Raw genomic sequence first — 25,872 nt, forward strand, 5'->3', positions numbered from 1 at the left:
AGAATTACAAAAGCTAGTATTGTCTTACCTTATCTTTTCTCTCTAGTCTGGGGGAGTAGATGCTCAAGAAGTATCAGAGGTGGAATAGTGACAGGTCAGTGCATAATTTCTGGGTTGATTCACGATGCTGTCCTGTGGTCAGTCCTAGCTTGCAGGGGATCATCCTTTGTCTCCAGTTTGGCAATTAGGGCTCTGAGACTGGACTTAGGCCCTTGTGTGCCCTTAGTTAGGTTTATAGTCAGGTAATCTCCTGGGTTATAATTTCCTGTAAATTGACAATAATCATACCTATGATATCAGAAGAGTGTTGACCTGAGGCAATAGGATCATCTTGTGCACACAATACGTGCTCAGTGTCTGTTCTTGTTACCTATGAGACAGGTACTTGGGTCACTCAGTGCTAACACTTGGGACTCACTCTTCTGAGCCATCCTATCCCAGGACCTTTGGCAAGAGGATGTCACCCCCATTTTGGCACTATAAGCATGTGTTCCCCAGCATATTTCCCTCTGCCTGGTACACACCCCATCTAGCAATCCCACAAGACCCCTCAGTATTGTTATGTCCAAATCAAAAGTCACCATCTTTCCTTTCCTGCCTGCCTCCTCTCCACATCATCTATTTTGTGAAGGATAAATCCTCTGTCAATCTGGGTCCCCAACTAGCAACCTAGGAATCCTATGGTAAGTGTCTTTTTATTTCAAATGTCTCCTGAATGCCTGGTATTTCTTCCTTCCTCCTTCAGCACCATGATCACAGCTCCTCTCCCTCCCTTGAGCTATGACCACAGCCCTCCCTTTCCCAGCCTTCCTGCCTCCATCTCCTCTCTCACTTTCTCTACATGTGGCTGCAAGAAGGAGCATTCTGAAAAGCAGGTCCATTTGGACCCCTCCCTGCTCAAACAGCCCTTCATCGGTTCTTGGTCCCACAGGAAAAAAGAAACTGGCACATGCAGCTTTTTTTCTTCTGCCTTTCCTGCCAGTCCTCCTTTACCTCTTACTGTGCGGCCCCCAGTTCTGTGCTGCTCTGGTCCCTCTGCTTTGTGACACTGCAGCTGACTCGGCATCCTCTGTCCACAATACCATGCCAGCCCAAAGTCAGTCTCTTTAGGGGGTGTTCCCTGACTTCCCCACTTCTTGTCCATTCTCATAGATATGTTTCCTCAACTGTAACATCTCTGAAGTCAGGACAAGTGATGGCTTGTTCAGAGTTTATTGGCAGCACTTTTATTCTTTTTTTAATGGCAAATAGAATGAAGGTATACCATAAAATCAGTGGCATTAAATTTGATGTAATTTGTATATTCCTCTTAAGTGGAGGTGACTTTTTATGATTTGTAAATAAAGGGATAGTTAGTTTTATTTATTTGCTAAATTCCATGTTGCTTTAGGATAGGGACTATCTTCCTCTATTTTCATTTTCCATATTAAGTTCAGAGGTTACTACATAGAAGAACCTTGAAAGGGGATTGAATGAATGAAATAATGAGAGAATGAAGGCAGGGAGTCATGATCCATCCTCGGCAGAAATGCCATGGCACTGTTACAGTCTCTGCCTAAGTGTTCTTCTGTTTTATGCTACAACATCACTTTCTTCCACCTTCCTTAAGTTCATTAAGAAAAGACATCCATGCCAAAACCTGTTTGGCTCAGTGGATAGAGCGTCAGCCTGCGGACTGAAAGGTCCTGGGTTCGATTCCGGTCAAGGGCGTGTAACTTGGTTGCGGGCACATCCCCAGTAGGAGGTGTGCAAGAGGCAGCTGATCGATGTTTCTCTCTCATCGATGTTTCTGACTATCTATCCCTCTTCCTTCCTCTCTGTAAAAAATCAATAAAATATATTTAAAAAAAATATTAAGAAAAGACATCCATTATTTGGAAGTAGGAGAATGTAGGATTTTTATGTCCCGGCTGTCCCTCTTCCAGGTCTGAACTTGACATGACCATACTAGCCTCAGGACTGCATTCCTATCTCTCCATTCATCTCTTAAGATGCACGAGGTAGGGGTGGATGCAGAGACACTGTAAATTAAATGGATTAAGGAGGCCGGGGGTGGAGGAACTTTGTGGCCTGCATTTCTTGGCAGCATCAGTCTGCTTCATTGTCTGATCTCTTGGGCCTTCCAGTCTGGAGAAAACTGCTTGAACAGTACAAAATCAGCTAAAATCAAATTAGACACATAATGTCAGTTTTTCTCAATATCCCTTTTACTGTATCCTCTCTCCGGACCTATGCTTTTCAGATTCATTTGTCAGAAAATTGCTCAGTGAGCAGAGACCCAGAGCAAAAACTCTGGGTGGTTATTCACCCTAGCTGGGGTGGAGTTTGATGTCCTTTCTACCACAGCTGTGTTCTACTTCTAGCACCCTCTGTCCTGTTAGGTGGTAGTGATAAACTCTTATTTTCAGTAACTGACTTTTCAACTCTCCTTTTTGAACTATAAGGACCTTCTAACCCTGTCACTAAGCACTGGCTAACACTTTCTGTGCTTTTCACAGATTCTTAAGTTTATGTCCTACCTTCATGGTGGATGTTTTGGTCAGCTGCCCCACAACATCTGGGGAGACAGCTGAATTTCATTGATAAACTGAGCCATTCACCATGTAAGAACAGTTAACACTTTGGAATGATGTCCTGAAGTTAGTAATGATTTAAAGCACTACCTTCTGGAATCAACCTGCTGGAGCTGCAAGCTTAGATCCATTACTATCTGTATTACCTTGTGCATCTGATCCAAATGGTCTTCCTGAACCGTAGGTTTTTCATCATTAAAAAGGAGTAAATGCCTCCTCCTAAGATTATCAGGAAGGTTGAATGTGTCATCTCTCAAAGCTCTGAACACAGTGCCTTAGGTAAGTGCAATCAGTAAGAGTAACTGGAGTGTAGGTTCTCATTTGCTCAGTTGGATTGACTTCTTCCCTGACCTGGATCTCTGGGAACTCATTTCATGCAGATTGCAGGCAGCAGAGCCACTGCTCTTAGAGGAAGGGTGGTACAAAGGAATGACTCTGAGGAGCCCAGCACAGGTCTCCTGTCTTCCCCTTCTGGTCACTCCCTGTTTGGGCCTACACGGGCAGCTTCCTCATTTTCAAATGAAGGATGTTGGATTACATTTTAGGACCTCTTTAGTCCTGACATTCGAATGGTGGCTGAAACTTGCCATTGGAAAGCTTGTTTTAGAACAGGAATGGGAAGCCAAGGTAATTTTTTAAATGCCTACCTATAAAAGAGGTTAGCTGAAATTGCATTTAGATTGTTAACAAATCCTCAATAATTAGGCATTAGGTTTTTTCAGAAAGTTGTATTTTTAAGAATGGGAGTGTTCTAGGCAACTTAGGTGAAGTTTGTCTATCCCCATTGCAAACACTGCCCTATACTCCTCTCCTCATTCCCTATATTATGTGAAGAAGACTTTAATGCTAACAGTAGTATTTTTGCTGATTTTAGATGGCTTATTTTTAAAACCTCTAGTACATTTCTGTCTAAGTCATTATGGACTGTTGCATTAGCTAAGTAAAAATTCTCTTAACAAACCATCATAGATGGGATTAAAGGAGACAGCTATTATTTTTCCAGGAAAGTGATTTATGATCCATATTCATTTATTGTCTCTTTTTCCAAGAAAGCAAAATGACCAATAGCGCTCTCAATTATGTAGGAATGCTGAGAACGCCAGAGATTTTTATTTATTGGCATGTTATTAGTAACCCAACATATTTAGGTTTAAAAATGATTAAGACCAATATCATAAATGATTTGACATTTTACTTATACTGTTACTAGTATATAAAACAAAATGGCTAAAGCACTTTGAATTTCAGAGCTGATTAATGGCCTTAGTGGTTTCAAATTTATTTTAAAAACAGGTTTATAATTGGGTAATTATACCAAGGTAATACCAAGGTAAGAGATTCCACTTATTTTATTACTTTTCTCCCCATGGTAATGTCTTAGTCCTGCTCCAGCTAGATTAAGGGAAAAGGAATAATTAATTGTACGGGTATCTCAGAAACCTTAAGTCATTGGAACTAGAAACTAAAAGTCATTGGGAACTAAGCAAGTACTTATCTTCTCAACATTATCCCTCTGCCCTCCATTCCAGCTGTGTTGGAGGACCTCAAGACCATCCACAGTTTCAGTGATCTGGTAGGAGAATCATGGCACTCATAATACAGTTATATTCATGGCTGTGACTTAACTACAAAAGCAAGTATGAGAAGCAGAAACAGCACAAGCAAAGGGGTATGGGTGAGGTCCATCGGAAGTCACATACATACAGGCTTCCAACAGTCCTCTCTCCAGGTAGAGTCACACAGGATGCACCACATTCCCTCAGTAATAACTTGTGACATATTGCTAGCCAATGAGGCTCCCCAGAGACCCAGTGCCCAGAATTTTTATTGAGGACTGGTTAGGTAGGCAGCCACTGCCTGGTACATTTCAAAATTCTAGACTCTCAGGAGAAAGCAGGTGTTCAGCATAAACTATGTTTGTATAGTTTGGCACAGTGAGCCACTCTTACCCGTTAGGGAATGGTGGGAACCCTCCCCAAATCCATGTTCCCAGACACCAACTTTGCAAGCAGACCTTTTCATGGATGACCGACCTGCTGTGTTTCTGCATAGCAGGAGATGTACCCCACCCAACCCTATACCTTCAGGTAAGGTTCTAGTGGTGATGAACCAGGATCTCTAGATTCCCAGGAGACAGAATTAGTCCAGCTAGTAATAGTTGTCCACCTGAACCCAGGTCATTATGGTCAGGGCCATGTAGGATGAACAAGGATGGTAAGAAACTTTACTGTTTCCTGGAGTGTCTGTAATTTCATAATTAATCTAGTCTTTTGTATGATTTTTCATGAATTTTTGCTTTCTTTTTAACTCAACCATGGAGACTTGAAACTGGCAAGAAGAAGCCAATAAAAGCATAAAAGTCAAAAGAGTTAGAGAAATGAGATTTACCAAGTGATACACATTATAGTTCCCATTCTACCAAAGTTTTTCACCTGAAATTTATTCTAAAGTGGCTCATGCATTGTTTATTTGTGCCAGTTTCATGACAGAATCAAATCATGAAGGTTAAATGAGTAAATGAAGCACCATTTTAAAATTCATCCTTGGATTATGAGTGTCTCTTTTCTTACTCCCATTGTTTTATCTCTTTCCAAAGCAAGACATTTAAATTTTTATGTAACTAAAATAGTCACAGAACTTAAAACTTTAACTGCTTTGACTTACACACTTCAATTTCCTAAATCCACTGCAAAAATAAAAAGAACAGTAGATAAATTAAATGACTAATAGTTTCCCAATGCTATAAGTTATATATGTTTACTAGAATGAATACTATTGCCTTTTCTTCTGTTGCTTAAGTCCCTTTGTCTACAGAAAGTGGTGAGAGCTCATCCATTATGTTATAGTCCTGTAATGAAATTAATACATACATCTACTTGAGCAAATAGGTTGATAGGATGAAGGTCCACACATAATGTGGAAGCCCCACTTCAACTGTATAGATGCTTACTATTAAAAACACACTACCAGGAATACCAGGATTTAATGTTATGGTGATAGTGTACATCCTATCTAATAAAGAGGGAATATGCTAATTGACCATCACTCCGTCACAAAGATGGCTGCACCCACAGCTGAGGCTGAGTTCCCTTAAGGAGCCTTAACGAGCAATCAGCAGGGACCTGAGGTTACGCCCTCCCCCGCCCTTGTGGGGCTTGACAGGGGACCTCAGGCGACAACCCCCGCCCCAGCCACAGGCCAGGGGACCTCAGGCCATGCCCCCTGCCTGGCGGGGCTTGATGGGGGACCTCAAAGTGCGCTTCTCGTCCTGGTGCTGGGCTAGGGGACCTCAGGCTGCTTCCTACCCCCCTCCCCCCCCCCCCCCCCCCGCCCCAAAGCCAGGCCAGGGGACCTCAGGCCGCGCCCTCCACCAGGTGGGGCTTGACAGGGGACTTCAGGCCACGCCCCCTGCCTCAGCACTGGGCCAGGGGACCTGAGGCTACACCCCCCTGCCTGGCAGGGCTTGACAAGGGTGGGACTGGCCATGTCTGGATCTAGCCCAATAGGCGGGGGAGGGGGGGCCGACGGGTCTGGGTCTCATGCAATTTTGAGGCACATGTGGGTGGGCAGGGACTTGACTCTGGGTCCCCCTTTTAATGTGCACGAATTTCATGCACCGGGCCACTAGTAATAATATAAGAGGAATAAATAAAATATTTTCAGCAGAGAAAGTTCTAATTTAAAAGATTTCTTCTTACCGATTAATTTTCTAGGGCCCAGAGAGGTAAGTCAAGCTATTACATCTTGCTTGGCTGGGTAGATAAGTATTACTTTGGATTGTTGAATATAAAAATGGGGTTTTGATTTTTTCTTCATTATCAATCCATCTTCATTCTGCCACTTTATTGGGTTCCCCTACTTCAGTTTTCTGGCTCTGACCCCCAAGTTTTTCACTAGCTCCAGTGGCTGCTTCTGTGAAGGAAGGAAGTGGAGTGGAAGAGAATTTCAGGGCAGTCCTGTAAAGAAAGTAAGTGTGAAAACTTGAAGTTCATGGGGAAATAATATCTGTCACTTTCCCCACAGGCCTCACTGTTGTATTTGTTTAATATATAAATTGAAATACTTTAAGAGAAGATTTGTTTCATTTCAAAGATTTCCTTATCATTGCAGCTTATGGAAGATGACCTTCTGCAAATGATAGAAGATTGTGTATGTGTTGGGACAGGCAGTTGGTTTGGGGACTCAGGAGATATTCCAGAAGGAAATCTGTCATAGGGACACATGTGATAAGCCTCTCAGATACTGTGTAGGCTTGATTTTTCAAAGGCCCTTTTAGGGGTGGCATTACAAAATAATACAGGAAGGTAGTACCTGATTTCAGATAAGATTCGGCAGGTTCAGTTGCCCTGAGGGAATAAAGGAGTGTGAGGCGTTCATTTGTATAAACACAGAGTGTTTATAAAGTATTCTACAATAGATTCTGATACCTTGTCCTTACATGTTTTGTAATAGTCTTAACAAACTTTTGTTTTCTACTATTCTCATTGGAACCAGTTGGGGTTCATGGAAATGGTCTGATTCTTCCCTTAGAGTTATCCTTGTAGAAGATGTACGAGAATAGCATACACTTTTACAACATTCTTGCTTGTTCCTGTACTGTGATTTTATTTTTGTTTGTTTTAAAGCTTTCTTGTTAAAACTTTTAGTCAAAACATTGATGATTCTATATTCTAATCCTCTCATTTTTTAGTAATTCTTAATCTTTTTAGTAGTACTCATATAAGAAGCTCTAATATTTCTTGAGGCATGGATATCTTTGGAGGTGATTCCCATAATTGGGGAGACTCCAAAGCTGAAACCAGATACAAAATGGGTGCAGGTCACCTGTCACTACTTGAGCCAAATTAAACAGAGACAAGGTTGAATCATATATGAGCTTTTATTTTAATAATGCCAGTAGTATGGGAGAGTAGCAGGTCATCCTGAAAATTCTGCTTTAACATCTCTTGCTAGCTGGCTGATTATATATGGATAAGGAAGAAGGGCTACCTGCAAGGAGTAAGCGGAGCAGAATAAGGGCTGCAAGGTCTGTGGTCCCTGTGTCTCCTTCCAGGATCTTGAAGTCCAATAACAAGGTAGTTAATTTTCTATGATGTGGAAACCCAGCTTAGCCCATTCCTGGGACAGGATAATAGCATTTCTAAGGCAAACTCCCAGAGGGGGTCGGGGTCCAAGCTCAGCAACCAAAACAAAGCCATTTCCTTGGTTTGTTCTCAAAATGTATTCTCTTTTCTGAATAATGGACCCAACCAGGCTCCAAGGCGTCTCTTATCTTTTTATAGCACTGTCTTTCTTCTTACAGCAAATCCTCCAGTTTCGCAGGGTCTATAAGAAAGTCCCTTATTTATAGTTAGTAAGGTGAGGTGAATAATCTTTAAACAACTGTGGTTCTATTCCTATTACTTACCCTTCCCCCTATCAAAGCCTCTGCACAAACCTATTGTTGGGTACCTAGCAAGGGCTAAGTGTCGCCTATGGAATTTGCTGCCTGTGTAGAAAGTGTTCTCAGATCTTTATAGCTAGTGAGAAATCATGTCATCATCATACCTACATGTGGTAGAACAAGCCTGACTAGATGCATAATAATTTAGTATTGAAACAATGTAAGGGAAACATGCACATGTACATACACATGCACAGATACACATGCATGCACATGCACACCAAGTGTATAGTATCAGGAAGTTAAAACCCAGTGCTTTTTGTAGCTCCCCATATTTCTTTTGTTATGGTTCAACTGTGGATACTTATTTTAAGTTAGGTCAAAAGTGATCATGCAGTCTCCACCTTGTGCCCAGCAGACATAGTCTGCAGCTGTTGTCTGGGCACTCCAGAGAGCTCCCAGTGTGCTGGTCTAGTCTCAAGTATAGCCAGGTGCCTCACACTCTCTGTGTGGTAGGTGCATGCCCAGGGCCTGTGAGTGAGTCCATCTGATGGCCTGCAGGCATTTGCTCTCAAGAGTACCCTCCGGCTGGTTTATCATTTTAGAGAGGATAGGACTTCTAAAGACAATTAAACAATACAAACTAGAAACAATTTCCAAATTCCTCCATCAGATCAGCCATAGGGCTGGAAACTAGTGCATCTGCATTTGGGAGGTGGACTCTGGGGGTGAAGGGAGGGCAGAGGCTCCTCAGATAGTAAGCTGGATTTGTACCTAGCACCGTATTTAATTATTTATTTATTCATTTTTATTGAATTTACTGGGGGTGACACTGGTTAACAAAATGATACAGGTTTCAGGTGCACATCATCTCTGCGTTCACCACCCCAAGTCAAGTCTCCATCTATCACCATTTATCCTCCATATACCCTTCTTCACCTCCTCCACTGCCCCTCCCCCTTTTACCCCGGCAATCACCACCACACTGTTGTCAGTGTCCATGAGTTTTTCCTTTTTCTTTTTTGCTTAAGCCCTCTACCCTCCCAACCCCGACAGCTGTGTCCAAGGTGGCATTCTTGATTCCTAGAGGCTCAGGATGTCATCTCTTTGAAGGAAACCTTTCTGTCTTCTACAATGACCTACTCAGTAAATGTGTTGATTGATTAGTATATACCCTTAAAACTAGGTATTCAGGAAAGAAAATGCAAAGTTCAATGATAAACAGGTCATGAAAAAGCTTCTTAGGGTTCCTTGTCACCCATGTACATCTCGGGCTGAGGATCTCTGTTTTGATAAACACTATTTTGTATTGTGATATTATCAACCTCCATGAGGGAGAGGGTGTTGCAAGAGACTCCGAAGGCCTCTAGACAGAAACCCGGCTTTATTCCTCAGGACCTATCAGGGAAAGGAATTGTTTCCATGCTAATAATACTTCTAGCATATTTTGTCATGTATCTTAATGCTGTGATGGTTATTATTGTTATTTATATTTGAACCTATAGTATGGACCTTTGTGTGTCTCTACCCTGTGGGTCTGCTCAGGTTAGAAATCAGTAGTCCTATTATTTGTTAATTATTTTAAATTAATGGATGTGTACAAGTTTTATGAGATTTGCTAATTGATATTTTATTTAGTTATTGGAAAGCTATTACCCCTCGGTTAATTATACCTACACTTACTTTGTTAGCATGCCATAGTTTAAGTGGGTATATATTTTGCTTTGTTAACCAGGTTCAGATCTCTGTTGTGCAGGTCACATATTCTTATATTTGGTAATGGAGCAACTGGATATGTTGGTTGGTGGAAGGATGGGATCACGACACAGAGGGCTAGTCATCGGTGACCTGTAAGGGGTTGGCATGCAGTCATGTAACATTTCTGTTGCATCTTTTGTTTTCACAGTGAGAGAAAAACGCAAGAGTCTCTTCATTAACCATGTAAGTGAAACTGTGCCTGTGTCCTTCAGAATGACTGTATAGTCAAGAGAGCTTAAATAACTGTGTCTGGGATGGGTGAAAAGGATTCATGTATTTTGTTGATACTTGGGAGAATGTGAAGAATATAATATGGCAGTGTCCTTATGGTTTGCAATTGGACAAGCATGGCTGGTATTTATCCATTGTCCCCAATGTTTTTCCAGAAGCCACAGACTGATGTTGTTCATGGGAAGGTGTGTGAATAATACCACAGCAAACACCACATGGGTCCAAATGAAAGCTACTTTTTTGGAATTTCTGATCCTTTTTTTCTTCTATCCCTACCCCAGATTACTCTTTCTCTCTAACTCAGTTTCATTTGAATAAACACATAATGGTTTTCTATGAGGCTGTATTTCTCCATAATTTTCCCATAATTATTGTTTATTAAGTCCAATAGTGTTTGAATGTTCTTTTGATCCTTAAAGAAATGATACACTTGACAACACTTTAATTTAATTTTATTTTATTTTATTATTATTTTTTTAAAATATATTTTATTGATATTTTACAGAGAGGAAGGGAGAGGGATAGAGAGTTAGAAACATCGATGAGAGAGAAACATCGATCAGCTGCCTCCTGCACACCTCCCACTGGGGATGTGCCCGCAACCAAGGTACATGCCCTTGTCCGGAATCGAACCCGGGACCCTTCAGTCCACAGGCCGACGCTCTATCCACTGAGCCAAACCGGTTTCGGCAACACTTTAATTTTAAAGAGTTTAAAAAGATTTAGCTCCAGACTTTTGGCCATTCTAAGCAGTATCTTCCTCCCCTGCTTCCAGGCATAAACGTTCCATTAAGATCATTTATCCTTCTTCCTTGAGCAGCATGTTTGGCTAACTGGCTCCATGTGCACTCCTCTCCCTCCCCCCACTTGCACCCACCATGGTGCCTCAGCTTGCACCCCTGTAAAGTGTGGAGGGTGGAGTTCAGGAACGTTATAGCCATCCCTTCCTGTCCCTCTAAATACATGCCTCTCTTCAGAAAAAGCTATCTCTATGAGGTATGGAATAATGAAGGAGGTAAATTACCAAAATCAGTATGCTATAAATAATTCTCATATTGAAAACCAGAATGAGTATTTGACCTTACAAGGGTTTGTCTAAGGATTTCTAGACTATCTGCATTTAAGTATTTATAGATCTTGAAGTACTTGGCACTGAAGCTATGTGTTAGAAAGTCTTAAAGCTGTAATAATATCTTCCCTGCCCTTTGAAAATGTAGACAAAATGCCGTTGTGAAGAAATTAATAAGCTAGGTACATGCAAACTACTTATAGCAATATATAAAGATGTCGATATTATTGTTATTACCCATTAGAATGTAGATAAATTCTATTTAATTTTCCAAGTTCTGTATCAGAGCTGATGAAAGTCTTTCTGGTATTTTGAGTATGGATATAGTTTTTCATAAATAATGAAGACCAGAATTCCCGGGATGGAGTGTATTCTGTTCTGCTCCACCTGAGAATCCTGCTTTAGAGTGTTTATTTCTGCATACTATGTTTGAAAGGGCGAGGAGCAGATTTCTTGTAAAATGGTATCTTTTCTTTTTATATCCTTCACTTGGTCAGTCAGAGAAGTCAAGGAATGTAGTAAATGTAGTAAGCTTGATCCAGGAACTGAAATGTAAAAATTTTTTTATTTTTTATTTCATGAGAGAAAGGGAGGAAGGAAGGGAATGGGGGATGGGGATTGTGGAGAGAGGGAGAGAGAGAGAGAGAGACAGACATCGATTTGTTGTTCCATTAATTTATGCATTCATTCATTGATTCTTGTGTGTGCACTGACTGGGGATCAAACCTGCAACCATGGCGTATAAGGATGACGCTCTAACCAACTGAACTACCTGGCCAGGACAAGAAACTTTAAAATTTTAAACCTTGCGCCCTAGGCGGTTTGGCTCAGTGGATAACGCATCAGGTTCAATTCCGGTCAAGGGCATATGCCTGGGTTGTGGACTCAATCCCCAGTAGCAGCATGCAGGAGGCTGCCGATCAGTGATTCTTTCTCATCATTGATGATTCTACCTCTCTTTCCCTCTCCCTTCCTCTCTGAAATCAATAAAAATATATACTTTTAAAAAAAATTCTAAACCTTGCTTTTGCCTCTTTGGGAGATTTATTTTTAATTTGTTGAGCAACCGCTATGTAGCTATGTAAGTACCAATAAAATGTGCTTGGAGGGTGTGAAAGAAGCTTCAGTTAAGGTTTTAATCTCAGTAAGATTTGAAAACTCCAATAAGGTTAAGGAATCCAACTTTTACTTTGAAGTCATTTCAAACTTACAGGAAAGTTGCAACAATAATAGAGTACAGGATTTTCGCACCTCACTAAGGAACCTTAGATATTTTGATTCCCACACCATTCATTTGACTTGACACAGTGGATGTTGATATAGGGGAGCTGTTTTGTTATGTCCTCTCTTCTTAATATTTTTCTTTTTTTCCAGAATGTCTAAATATTATAATGCTATACATTTGATGTAGTCCCATTTGTTTATTTTCTCCTTAGTCTCTCTTGCCCTAGGATCTGTGTCTGTAAAGATATTGCTAAGACATATGTCTGCAGTTTTGCTGTCTATGGAATCTTATAGGATTTTTATTGCTTCCCGTCTTACATTCAAGTCTTTAGCCATTTTGAGTTTGTTTTTGTGTATGGTGTAAGTTGGTGATCTGGTTTCATTTTTTTTGCATGTATCTGACCAAATTTCCCAGCACCATTTATTAAAGAGGCTGTTTTGACTCCATTTTATTGAGTATAATCGCTTGGGTCAATTTCTGGGTCCTCTATTCTGTTACATTGGTCTATGTCTGTTCTTGTGCCAGTACCAGGCAGTTTTGAGAACCGTGGCTTGGTAATACAGTTTGATGTCTGGTATTGTGATCCCTCCAACTTTGTTCTTCTTTCTCAGGACAGCTGTGGCTATTCGGGTTTTTTTTTAATTTTTATTCCAGATGAACTTTTGGAGAGTTTGTTCTAGATTTTTGAAATATGCCATTGGTATTTTAATAGGGATTGCATTGAATCTATAGATTGCTTTAGGTAGTATGGACGTTTTAATGATGTTGATTCTACCAATGGTATGTCCTTCCATTTGTTTATGTCTTCCTCTATCTCTTTTTTCAATGTCCTGTAGTTTTCTGAGTACAGGTCTCTTACGTCCTTGGTTAAGTTTATTCCTAGGTATCTTAATTTTTTTGGTACAATGGTAAATGGGATTGTTTTTTTCATTTCTCTTTCTGAGTTCATTATTGGCATATAAAAAGGCCATAGATTTCTGGGTGTTAATTTTGTATCCTGCTACATTGCCAAAATTATTTATTAGGTCTAGAAGTTGTTGTTTTTTAAATTTTATTGTTTAAAGTATTACACATAGTAGTACATATATCTCCTTTTCCCCCTCATTGACCTTCCCCAGCCTCCCTTAACCCCTGTCGCATGCCCTCATCCCAGCCCCCCAGTGTCTTGTGTCCATTGGTTGTGGTTATATGCATGCATACAAGTCCTTCGGTTGATCTCTTTCCCGCCCCTCCCCAACACTCCCCAGCCTTCCTGCTGTAATTTGACAGTCTGTTCGATGCTTTACTGCCTCTGTATCTATCTTTTTGTTCATCGGGTTATAATGTTCTTTATTTTCCATAAATAAGTAAGATCATGTGGTATTTTTCTTTCATTGCCTGGCTTATTTCACTTAGCATAATGCTCTCCAATTCCATCCATGCTGCTGCAAATGGTAAGAAATCCTTTTTTATGGCAGCGTAGTATTCCATTGTGTAGATGTACCATAGTTTTCTAATCCACTCATCTGCTGATGGGCATTTAGGCTGTTTCCAAATCTTAGCTATGGTGAATTGTGCTGCTATGAACGTAGGGGTGCATATATCCTTTCTGATTGGTGTTTCTAGTTTCTTGTGATATATTCCTAGAAGTGGGATTACTGGGTCAAATGGGAGTTCCATTTTTAGTTTTTTGAGGAAACTCCATACTGTTCGCCACAGTGGCTGCACCAGTCTGCATTCCCACCAGCAGTGCAGGAGGGTTCCTTTTTCTCCGCATCCTCACCAGCACTTGTCGTTTGTTGATTTGTGGATGATTGCCATTCTGACAGGTGTGAGATGGTACCTCATTGTTGTTTTGATTTGTATCTCTCAGATAATTGGTGAATTTGAGCATGTTTTCATATGTCTCTTGGCCTTCTGTCTTCTTTTGAAAAGTATCTATTTAGGTCCGTTGCCCATTTTTTGTTGGATCATTTATCTTCCTTTTATTGAGTTGTATGAGTTCCCTGTAAACGTTGGAGATTAAACCTTTATCAGTGATAACATTTGCAAATATGTTCTCCCATACAGTGGGCTTTCTTGTTGTTTTGTTGATGGTTTCTTTTGCTGTGCAAAAGCTTTTTATTTTGATGTAGTCCCATTTGTTTCTTTTCTCTTCAGTTTCCATTGCCCTAGGAGCAGTATCGGTGAAGAAATTGCTTCGGCATATGTCTGAGATTTCGCTGCCTGTGGATTCCTCTAGTATTTTTATGGTTTCCTGTCTTATGTTTAAGTCCTTTATTTATTTTGACTTTATTTTTGTGTATGGTGTAAGTTGGTGGTCTAGTTTCATTTTTTTTTTGCATGTATCTGTCCAATTTTCCCAACACCATTTATTAAAGAGACTGTTTTGACTCCATTGTATGTTCATGCCTCCTTTGTCAAATATTAATTGAGCATAGTGATTTGGGTCTATATCTGGGTTCTCTATTCTATTCCATTGGTCTATATGCCTGTTCTTGTGCCAGTACCAGACTGTTTTGAGAACAGTGGCTATGTAATACAGCTTGAAATCTGGTACTTAGGCTATGTAATACAGCTTGAAATCTGGTACTGAGGCTATGTAATACAGCTTGAAATCTGGAATTGAGATCCCACCTACTTTGTTCTTCTTTCTCAGATTGCTGTGGCTATTCGGGGTCTTTTTTTATTCCAGATGAATTTTTGGAGAGTTCTCTCTAGGTCTGTGAAATATGCTGTTGGTATTTTAATGGGGAGTGCATTGAATCTATAGATTGCTTTGGGAAGTATGGACATTGTAATGATGTTGATTTTACCAATCCATGAACATGGTATATTCTTCCATCTGTTTATGTCTTCCTCTATCTCTTTTTTCGTGTCCTATAGATTTCCGTGTATAGGTCTTTAACCTCCTTTGTTAGGTTTATTCCTAGGTATCTTAATTTTTTTTGTGTGATGGTAAATGGGATTGCTTTTTTAGTCTCTCTTTCGGTAAGTTCACTATTGATGTATAGAAATGCCATAGATTTCTTGGCGTTAATTTTGTATCCTGCTACATTGCCAAATTCATTTATTAAGTCTGATAGTTTTTTGATGGAGTCTTTAGGGTTTTTTATGTACAATATCATGTCATCTGCGAATAGGGACATTTTTACTTCTTTTCCAATTTGGATGCCTTTTATTTCTTCTTTTTGTCTAATCGCAATGGCTAATACTTCCAGTTCTATGTCGAACAGGAGTGGTGAGAGTAGGCATCCCTGTCTTGTTCCTGTTCTTAGGGGAAATGGTTTTAGTTTTTGCCCATTGAGTATGATGTTGGCTGTGGGTTTGTCATATATGGCTTTTATTATGTTGAGGAATGATCCTTCTATTCCCACCTTTTTGAGAGTTTTTATCAAAAATGGGTGTTGGATTTTGTCAAATGCTTTTTCGTCATCAATTGATATGATTATGTGGTTTTTATCTCTCAGTTTGTTTATGTGATGTATCATGTTTATTGATTTGTGGATATTATACCATCCTTGCATCTGGGATAAATCCTACTTGGTCATGGTGTATGATCTTTCTGATGTACTGCTGGATCCGATTTGCTAGAATTTTGTTGAGGATTTTGGCATCTATGTTCATGAGGGATATTGGTCTATAATTCTCTTTCATTGTGTTGTCTTTATCTGGTTTTAGTATTAGGGTGATGCTTGCTTCCTAGAAGGAGCTTGGAAGTGTTCCTTCCTCTTGAATTTTTTGGAATAGTCTGAGGAGGATATGTTTTAGTTCTTCTTTGAATATTTTGTAAAACTCCCCTGTGAAGCCGTCTGGCCCAGGGCTTTTGTTTTCTGGGAGCTTTTTGATGACTGCTTCAATTTCTTCCATAGTTATTGGTGTATTGAGATGTTTAGATTCTTCCTGATTGAGTTTTGGAAGGTTGTGTTTTTCTAGGAATATGTCCATTTCCTCCAGGTTGTCCAATTTGTTATAATAGAGTTGTTCATATTATTTTTTAACAATCCTTTGTATTTCTGTGGGGTCTGTTGTTATTTCTCCTCTTTCATTTCTGATTTTGTTTATTTGGGTCTCTATGTTGTTTATCTCCGCTCTGATCTTTATTATTTCTTTCCTTCTCCTTAAACTGGGCTTTTCTTGTTGCTCTCTTTCTAACTGTTTGAGTTGTAGGGTTAGGTAATTTATTACCATTGTTTCTTGTTTTTTGCAGTAGGCTTGTAGAGCTATGAACTTCCCTTTCAAGACTGCTTTCGCTGTGTCCCATAGATTTTGGATTGTTGTGTTTTCATTGTCGTTTGTTGCCATGATGGTTTTTATTTCTTTTTTGATCTCTCTGGTAACCCAGTCATTGTTTAATAGCATGCTATTTAGTCTCCATGTGTTTGATTTTTTTGGATTGTTTTTTTGTAGTTGATTTCCAGTTTTGTGCCATTATGATCTGAGAAGATGCTTGATAAGATTTCTATCTTCTTGAATTTGAAGAGACTTTGCCTGTGACCCAATATATAGTCTATCTTTGAAAATGACCCATGTGCACTTGAGAAGAATGTATATTCTGTGGCTTTGGGGTGAAATGTTCTGACGATGTCAATTAATTCCATCTGATCTAGTGAGTCATTTAGGATTGATGTATCTTTGCTAATTTTTTGTTTAGAGGATTTGTCCAATGGTGATAGTGGAGTTTTAAAGTCCCCTACTGTGATTGTATTGCTGTAAATCTCTTTCTTGATATCCTCCTGAAGTCTTTTTATGTATTTGGGTGCTCCTGTATTGGGTGCTTATATGTTTACCAAAGTTATTTCTTCTTGTTGGATTGCTCCCTTTAGTATTATGAAGTGGCCTTCCTTGTCTCTTGTTATGGTCTTCACGTTGAGGTCTAATTTGTCAGATATAACTGTTGCTACCCCAGCCTTTTTTTCATTTCCATTTGCCTGAAGAACCTTTTTCCATCCCTTCACTATCAGTCTGTGTGCGTCTTTTTTTCTGAGCTGGGTTTCCTGTAGACAGCAGATATATGGGTCATGTTTTCTTATCCACTTAGTTACCCTATGTCTTTTGATTGGGGCATTTAATCCATTTACATTTAAATTTATTATTGATAGGTATTTGTTTGTCGCCATTTTTATTCTTTATGCCTGTGTTCCTTCTTCCCTTCCTATATCTTCTTTTTACAGCAGATCCCTTAGCATTTCTTGCATTGCTGGTTTGGTGGTAATAAACTCCCATAGTCCTTTTTTGTCTTTGAAACTCCTGATTTCACCTTCAATTTTGATTAATAGCCTTGCTGGGTACAGTATTCTTGGATTCAGACCCTTCCTTTGCATGACTTTGTATATTTCATTCCACTCCCTTTTTGCCTGATGTGTTTCTGTTGAGAAATCAGTCGCTAGTGTGATGGGGGATCCTTTGTAGGTAACTTTCTGTCTCTGGCCACTTTTAAGATTCTTACTTTGTCGTTGGTGTTTGCCAATTTAATTATAATGTGCCTTGGTGTTGGTCTTCTTGGGTTCATTTTGTTTGGGACTCTGTGAGCTTCTTGGATTTGTGTGAGTTTTTTCTTCCCTGTATTAGGGAAGTTTTCTGTGATTATTTCTTCAAACAGGTTTTCTATTCCTTGCTCAGTTTCCTCTCCTGTGGCACTGAGCGGATGTTGATTCGTTTCATGTTGTCTCAAAGTTCTCTTAGGCTTTCCTCCTGCTTTTTAATTTTTTTTTTTCTAGAAGGGGCTCTGCTTGGGTATTTTTTCTTACCTTGTATTCTAGCTCACTGATTTATTCCTTTGCTTCTTCTAATCTACTGTTGATGCTTTCTATTGAGTTCTGTATAGCAGCGATGTCATTTTTCATTTCCTCTTGGTTCTTATACATATTGTTGAATTTGTCTTCCATTCTTTTCATCCACCTTTTGACCATTTCTCTGAATTCTTTCTCTGACAGGTTGCTTGCCTCCATTTCGTTTACTACTTTTCTGGTGATGCCTGCTTTTCTTTCATATGTGGGCTGTTTCTTTGTCTCCCCATGATCTCTCTTCTCCGGGTGTCTGGTTATGTAGTTCTCCCTCTCCTTATCCCATGTGAAATCTGACTTTTTTGTGATGTGGCGCAGAGTTCCTCTGAATCCACGTGCTTGTGCCACTTGGGGATCGGTGTTCCCGGGATCGCAGCTGTTCACTGGGTGCCGTTGTTGTAGTCAGGTCTAGTAGTTTTTTAATGGAGTCTTTGGGTTTTCTATGTATAGTATCATGTCATCTGCAAATAAGGACAGTTTTACTTCTTTTCCAATTTGGATGCCTTTTATTTCTTCTTGTCTGATCACAATGGCTAGTACTTCTAGTACTATGTCAATCAGGAGTGGTGAATGTGGGCATCCTTCTCTTGTTCCTGTTCTTAGGGGAAATGTGTTTAGTTTTTGCCCATTGAGTATTATGTTCATTGTAGGTGTGTCATATAGGGCTTTTATTATGTTGAGGTATGATCCCTCTATTCCCACTTTGCTGAGAGTTTTTATCAGGAAAGGGTGTTGGATTTTGTCAAATGCTTTTTCTGCATCAATTGATATGATTATGTGATTTTTATCTCCTAGTTTGTGTATGTGATGTATCACATTTATTGAATTGCAGATGTATCATCCTTGCATCCCTGGAATAAATTCCACTTGGTCATGGTGTATGATCTTTCTAATGTATTGTTGAATCCAATTTGCTAGAATTTTGTTGATGATTTTAGCATCTATGTTCATCAGGGATATTGACCTGTAGTTCTCTTTCTCTTTCTCTCTCTCTTTTTTTTTTTTTGTGTGTGTGTGTGTGTGGTGTCTTTATCTGGTTTTGGGATTAGGGTAATGTTGGCTTCATAGAAAGATCTTGGAAGTGTGCCTTCCTCTTGAATTTTTTGGCATAGTCTGAGGAGGATAGGTTTTAGTTCTTCTTTAAATGCTTGGTAGAACTCCCCTGTAAAGCTGTCCAGACCAGGGCTTTTTGCTGGAAGGTTTTTGATCTCTGTTTCAATTTATTCAGTAGTTATCAGCCTATTCAGATTTTTTTATTCTTCTTGGTTGAGTTTTGGAAGCTTGTATTTTTCTAAGAATATGTCCATTTCGTCTAGGTTGTCCTTTTTGTTGGAATAGAGTTGGTCATAGTATCTTTTCATAATCATTTGTATTTCTGTGGGATCGGTTGTTATTTCACCTCTTTCATTTCTGATTTTGTTTATTTGGGTCCACTCTGTTTGCTTCTTGGTGATCCTGGCTAGAGGTTGTAATGCTATTGAAAGGGCGGGGAGACTCCATGTTCCTTTTGTTCTATGTCCTCCACCTCGTGGAGTCAGGTTCCTGCCCTAGAACCTCTTCAAGAGCCCAACCCACACTTTTGGATTAGCCAATAGAAATGCAAGGGGAAGGTAAGCCGCACCCTGCCCCATGTGCAACCTGATCCCGACCAATCAGCAGAGACCACACTACCTCACCCCTCCTACCTCTCCCAGGCCCCCTATAAATCAGCGCGTTTGGGGGCTGACTCTCTCTCTCTCTCCACCTCGCCGCTGCGCTGGTGTGTGTGTGTGTGGGACTGAGCTCGAGCTAGCTCGATTAAAAGGCTCTTTGCTTTTGCATCGGACTCTGCTCCCTCGTGGTCTTTGGGAATCACGAAATCTGGGCATAACATTATACATTTGAAAATGTTGATACAGATGTCAGTTCCTTGAGTGTCTGATTACATCTATGGAAGGCTTTCCCTTTTCTTACACTTTCCTATTACATTTCATTCTATCACTCTAGTTATGAGGCACAAATAGAGTGTAATATAAATTGTGGAGTTATTTGGGAAACTACATTGTCCTTGTTAAGGCACCCAAGTGAAGGTCACTGAACGAATTTGATGACTTGTCCTACATAATGCCTCTTCTCAATGGTAGTTCCTGTGTTTGAAGTCCTTTTCCTTTGTGTGTGGTCTCAGTATCTTATCTCTGAATCAGCCAGCACAGATTCTTGAACAAGGTGCCTGATTTTCACATTTCTGAGACTCTGCTATGGGAAGGAGCAGTTCTAATTTGACCTCATCTGTGACTTCCCTGTCCCTTTGTTTTTTGCTGAGAGTAGAGGGACCCATCTCTTCCTCATGTGAGCTCAATATACTTTTTATGGATGCCTCACTCTTCTCTCTATGTCATTTTATTTTTTGCTTTATTTCTCCCTTAACTTCTCAGTTTTCAACTTCATCACCTTGCTTAGGGACTTTTGGAGCAGAGAGAGGAAAGAAAAAAAACATAGACTGAGAAGCAACAGGGACTTTGTCAGAAAAGCCCTGTAAGAATCAGACTCTTCTACCCTTACTCTTTAAATAAAGGCTTTAATCAGATCATCTGTGTTACAGTTTGTTCTTTTACTTTATATATGCTATTAACTTTTTTTGGAAAAATTTCAAATTTATGGAATAATTTGATAATAATATAGAAAATTACCATTCTTTACCTAGATTCACCAGTGTTTTATCATTTTTACCTCATGCTCTGATCACATTTCCTATATTATTTCCTATATTATTTTTTTCTGAATTGTTTGGAGTAATTTGCCTTCATTCTGCCCTTTACTTCCCAATACTCTTCACTGTATTTCCTAAGTCAAAGATATTCTCTGTGTAAACACAATATTATCAATGTTATCAAAATCAAGAGTTTAACATTGATACTTTTCTTTTTAATTGACTGTTCATATTCCAGTTGTTTAAATTAAGTGGTCCCATAATGTTCTGTGTAGCATGATATTCTCTGGTTCTGGCTTTTTTAAATTATGATTTTTATTTCAGAGAGGAAAGGAGAGGGAGAGAGAGACAGAAACATCAGTGCACTCCCCACACAGGGAATCGAGCCCACAACCCGGGTATATGCCCTGATGAGGAATTGAACCGTGATTTCCTGGTTCAACCACTGAGCCACATTGGCTGGGCATCTGGTGCTGGTTTTAATTCAGGATCACATGTGGCATTTAGTTGATGTGCCCCTAGGTCTCCTTTAATCTCGAGAGACCCTTAGACTTTCTCTCTCTTTCATGCTGTTGACATTGTTGAAGAATGCAGGGCCAGGCGTTTTGTTAACAGAATGTTTCTCATGTTGGATTTGTCTGAAGGATTCGGGTCAACACTTCTAGCCAGAATATGTCATGGAGTACTTGCTTGCCCTTCTTCGTGTATCAACTCTGGAGACACACTATATCCAACTGACCTCATTGGTGATGTTGATATTGATACCTGACAAGGTGCTGTTCAGAATCTCCATTGTATATTTTTATATTACAACTAATGAGCAGTCTATGAGCAGACACTTTTAAGACCATGCAGATAACCCGTTTCTTATTCCCATCACCAGATTAGCATCAATTGATCATTCTTGCCTGAACCAATCTCTGTATTTTCATTGCAAATGGTAATTTTTCAGCCCCCATCCCTAAACCCTTATATTTGGAAGTCTCATTCTGCTCTAAGAGCCTTTTCTTCCCATCCAATCATCCATCCTTCCGTTCATCCATCCATCCTTCCATCCATTTATCTTTATATGGACTTGTGGAAATCTGTTTTTCAGTGATTTACATATAGTTCATTGGTTGTCCTTAATAATTTTGGTGCTCACATTGTCCTAGATTTGGCTAGTAGCAGTCTTTACACACTGGCTCTGTGTTCTCATGCATGCCCCCATTGGGTTTTTGTTTGTTTGTTTGTTTAGTTCTCTCTTGCTTGTTTTTTTGTCACAAGATATTCCAGGCCCAGCTTGTATTTCCCTGGATGAGCCCTGGAATCAGCCACTTCTCCAGGGAGCCCTGATTCCTTTTAGTGACAAACAATGTTAGAAAATCAGATCTGGACTCCACATATACTCATAGCTACTGGGGTATCATTGCTTCTAGGCCCATTTATATATAGGAAATAGGCATTTTAGGCCCATTTATATATAGGAAATAGGCATTTTAGAAATCATGAATTCTTACTGACACCCTAATTTCCAATTCCAGTCTATCCCATAAGATATTTTTCTTGTCTTTGGTCTTTGACTATTTTGTGCCCTTCTATAAAAAATTTTATTTTTAAAAACAGCTTTTACCATAAAATGGTTCTTAGTATATTCACAGAGTTGTACAGCTATCACCATAGTCAATTTTAGAACATATTCATCAATCCAAAAAGAAACCCCATGCCTATTAGCAGTCATACCCCATCCCCTCCCCCCAGCCCCTGGCAACCATTACTCTACTTTCTTGTCTCTTTGGACATGTCTCTTCCAGATATTTCATATAAATGGTATCATACAATATGTGGCCTTTTGTGATTGGCGTTTTTACTTAGTGAACATTTTTAGGGTTCATCTGTTTTAGAACTTCATTCCTTTTTATGGCCAGATAATATTCTATTGTACAGGTATGCACATTCTGTTTAATTCATTCATCAGTTGATGGATATTTGGGTTGTTTCTACCTTTTGGCTATTGTGAGTAATGCTGCTGTGGGCATTATTATATATGTTTTTTATGGACATGTTTTCATTTCTTTTAGGTATATGCCTAAGAGTTGAGTTGCCGGGTCCTATGGTCACTCTATATTTAACATTTTGAGAAATTGCCAAATTGTTTTCCAAAGTAGCTGGTCTTTAGCTTTTAATATTTTGTTTGTAGTTCAATGAATTCAATTTTTTTAACTGATCAGTAATAAGATATTTGTTTCTTCAAAGCACAACTCTTTTTTTTACTTCCTTTTTTAAAAATTTTAAACTTTTCCCAAGAGAAGAAATAACCTTCTAGAACCAGTAAATTTTTGACCAATATAACTGCATTCATAGGGAATTTCAAAGGGATGTTGCTGAAGAACAATGTGGCATAGTAATAACACTTTATTAGGAGTTGAGTGGCCTGAATTATGATTCTTCTGATATTTCTTTGCTGTTGATACCAACTTACTGTCACTTGGTAAAGTGCTTTAATTATATCACCTGTAAAGAGGACAATACCACTTGCCTCCCCATCTCAAATGATTGTTATGAATAACAGTGGAGATGGGATATGGTTAAGACCCTTAAACATTTGCATTGTGCAAATATTTGACATATTTGTATTTCTGTGACTATTTACTAATTATGTAGAAGAGAGAGTGATAACAGTAGGAAAGAAACTTGAGGTTTTTTTTACTTTCTGGGGCAAGTCTAACTCATATTTGAGCCATTCTGTAAATTAAATATTTTAAGACCTATACTTAGATAAACATCTGCCCTACCTTACCCCCAGCATTCTGGAATAAGTTCATTTCCCATCTCAACCTACTCCCAAACGACAGCATGGGATATATATGATCATTGTATTCAAGAAATGAATAGTAAAAAAAACCTGTTATTTTGGAAACCAGCCTCTTTATTTTATAGCTGCAGAAAGAATTCTGGCAGCAACAAATGTGTGCTAGCTGCCATGCAGGAGAAGCCTCCAAAGGAGTGGGAGGCCCGTGGTGGCCCTACCCGACCTGAGGTGCTACCAGGAAAACCTTTCTTCCCCAGATGATGACAGTTCTAAAGAGTTGTATGCCTGGATTTTGCCTCATAGCCAGAATGAGAATGAGAAAAAGTAGTCTCATTATAGAGTCAATGCACAGAGCCATAATGAAGCCAAGGTTTGACTTAAGATTGAAGTAAATTGTAAATGCAATTATTTTATAACTAGAGGCCTGGTGCACAACATTTGTGCACTGGGGCAAGTCTAACTCATATTTGAGCCATTCTGTAAATTAAATATTTTAAGACCTATACATCTGCCCTACCTTACCACCACCTGGCTTGCACCCTCTCGCAGTCCGGGACCCCTCAGAGGATGTCCGCCTGCCAGCTTAGGCCCGCTCTGGCAGGCAGACATCCCCTGAGGGGTCCTTAGAGCTGCCTCAGAGGTGGGAGAGGCTCCCGCCACCACTGCTGTGCTCACCAGCTGTGAGCCTGGCTTCTGGCTAAGTAGCTCCCCCTGTGGGAGTGCATTGACCACCAGGGAGCAGCTCCTGTGTTGAGCGTCTGCCCCCTGGTGGTCAGTGCACATCATAGTGACCAGTTCAGTCAATTTGCATATTAGGGTTTTATTATATAGGACTAGAGGCCTGGTGCATGAAATTCATGCATCTCTCAGCCCGGCCTGCACCCTCTCCAATCTGGGACCCCTCAGGGGATGTCCGACTGCTGGTTTAAACCGGCATTCAGACATCGCTCTCACAATCCGGGACAGCTGGCTCCTAACCGCTCACCTGCCTGCCTGCCTGCCTGCCTGCCTGATCACCCCTAACTGCCTCTGCTTGCCGGCCTGATTGCCCCTTAACTGCCTCCCTGCCAGCCTGGTTGCCCCTTAACTGCCCCCCCTGCTGGCCTAATTGTCCCCTAACTGCTCCCCTGCAGGCCTGGTTGTCCCCTAACTGCCCCCTTGCTGGCCTGGTCACCCCCTAACTGTCCAGAAGGAAGTCAGACATCCAGAAGATGTCCGGTCCACCTGGTCTAATTATCATATTATGCTTTTATTAGTATAAATGACAGCATGCATGACACAATAGAGTAAAATTTTACCTCAAAATTGGCATTTCCTAGTGTTTGTCCTTGAGACCTGATGTTGGTTTATTTTTCTATTTTCATAGAGTAATAATTTTGTTCACTTCTGTTCTTAATTCCATGGCTATTTGCTTTTCCTGCCCTTTCTTCTTTCCCTCCTTTAAGAAATTGATCCTGCTAAAAGCTATTTTGTCTTCCTTTTTCTTTCTATGGAATATTAGTTTTTTAACACTTTGCAGTCAAAGAGGAATTTTTGTTTTTCTTTACTTTGTCCTTTTTATCTTTGTGTCTCTGAGCTTATGGTGGTGTTGGAAGGATATGATGCAGCTTTCTTTTCTCTTAGCTCTGGTGTCATCTACATGTATGTCCTTCTCCGCTCTGAGTGCTCTGGATTGCACAGGGGAATTTCACAGAATGTTCCTTGTGTTCACTCCTTATTAGCTGTGTGACTTTGTAGATGTTTCCTTGTTTGTAAAATGAGGAAAATACTCCATCTGCCTCATGGTTTATTGAGACTGTGCACCGCAATGTACGGGAGGTGGAAGGTGGTAGCACTGGGCACCGCCACCTCTTTTCCACTTCTGTGCTCTGTCTGCCCCATGCATGTTGTGTGCACATCAAGCCCTCAGTTAATATTAGTAAAGGGAAATAGGTGCAGATTTCAGTCTGTGCACACACGGTTCTGTCTTCTTTCAGGGTCATGGTTTGCTCTCCTCTGAATAAAATTTTTTTAAAAATTATGCAGCATTCATTTTTGGAGATTTTATTTATGTAATTTTTTTACAGACATTTAAAACTTCTTTTCCTCTAGTAATATGACCTCATTTTTTAATGCTCTATTTTTATTTGATCCTAACGAACCTTAAGAAGTGGTAGGACAACTTTACTCAACCATTGAAAATAGGAAGTTGAAATGCAAAAACTAAGTGTTAGAAGTGACTTCATACTTGTTGAGCATGGCTCTGGGCTCAGCACACCACTTGTTATCCCACGCAGTCCTTCCAGCACCACGATGAGGGGTAGTCTTTGCTCTCCATATTTTACAGATGGAAGATATTGAATCTGCAGGAGGTAAAGCACAAGGCAACCTTATAATTTGTTGTCCAAA

General features: G+C 39.9%; 1 protein-coding gene across 3 annotated transcripts in view; it reads left to right on the top strand.

The window, feature by feature from the left end:
- CCNY (cyclin Y) overlaps positions 1–25,872 on the top strand; it is a gene marked incomplete at its 5' end in the record, with an annotated part of 221,320 nt that overhangs the window by 122,171 nt on the left and 73,277 nt on the right. For 2 of the 3 annotated variants that reach the window (XM_080645034.1, XM_080645035.1), the window contains one exon: positions 9,863–9,897. In XM_080645034.1, the coding sequence (XP_080501160.1) occupies positions 9,863–9,897 (35 nt within the window). Of the gene's footprint in view, positions 1–6,501; positions 6,541–9,862; positions 9,898–25,872 lie in introns of those variants that run through there. The other variant, XM_080645036.1, reaches the window with a different exon arrangement.

Source organism: Plecotus auritus, assembly GCF_963455305.1.
Source record: "Plecotus auritus genome assembly, chromosome: 1".
Lineage (NCBI taxonomy): Eukaryota > Metazoa > Chordata > Mammalia > Chiroptera > Vespertilionidae > Plecotus > Plecotus auritus.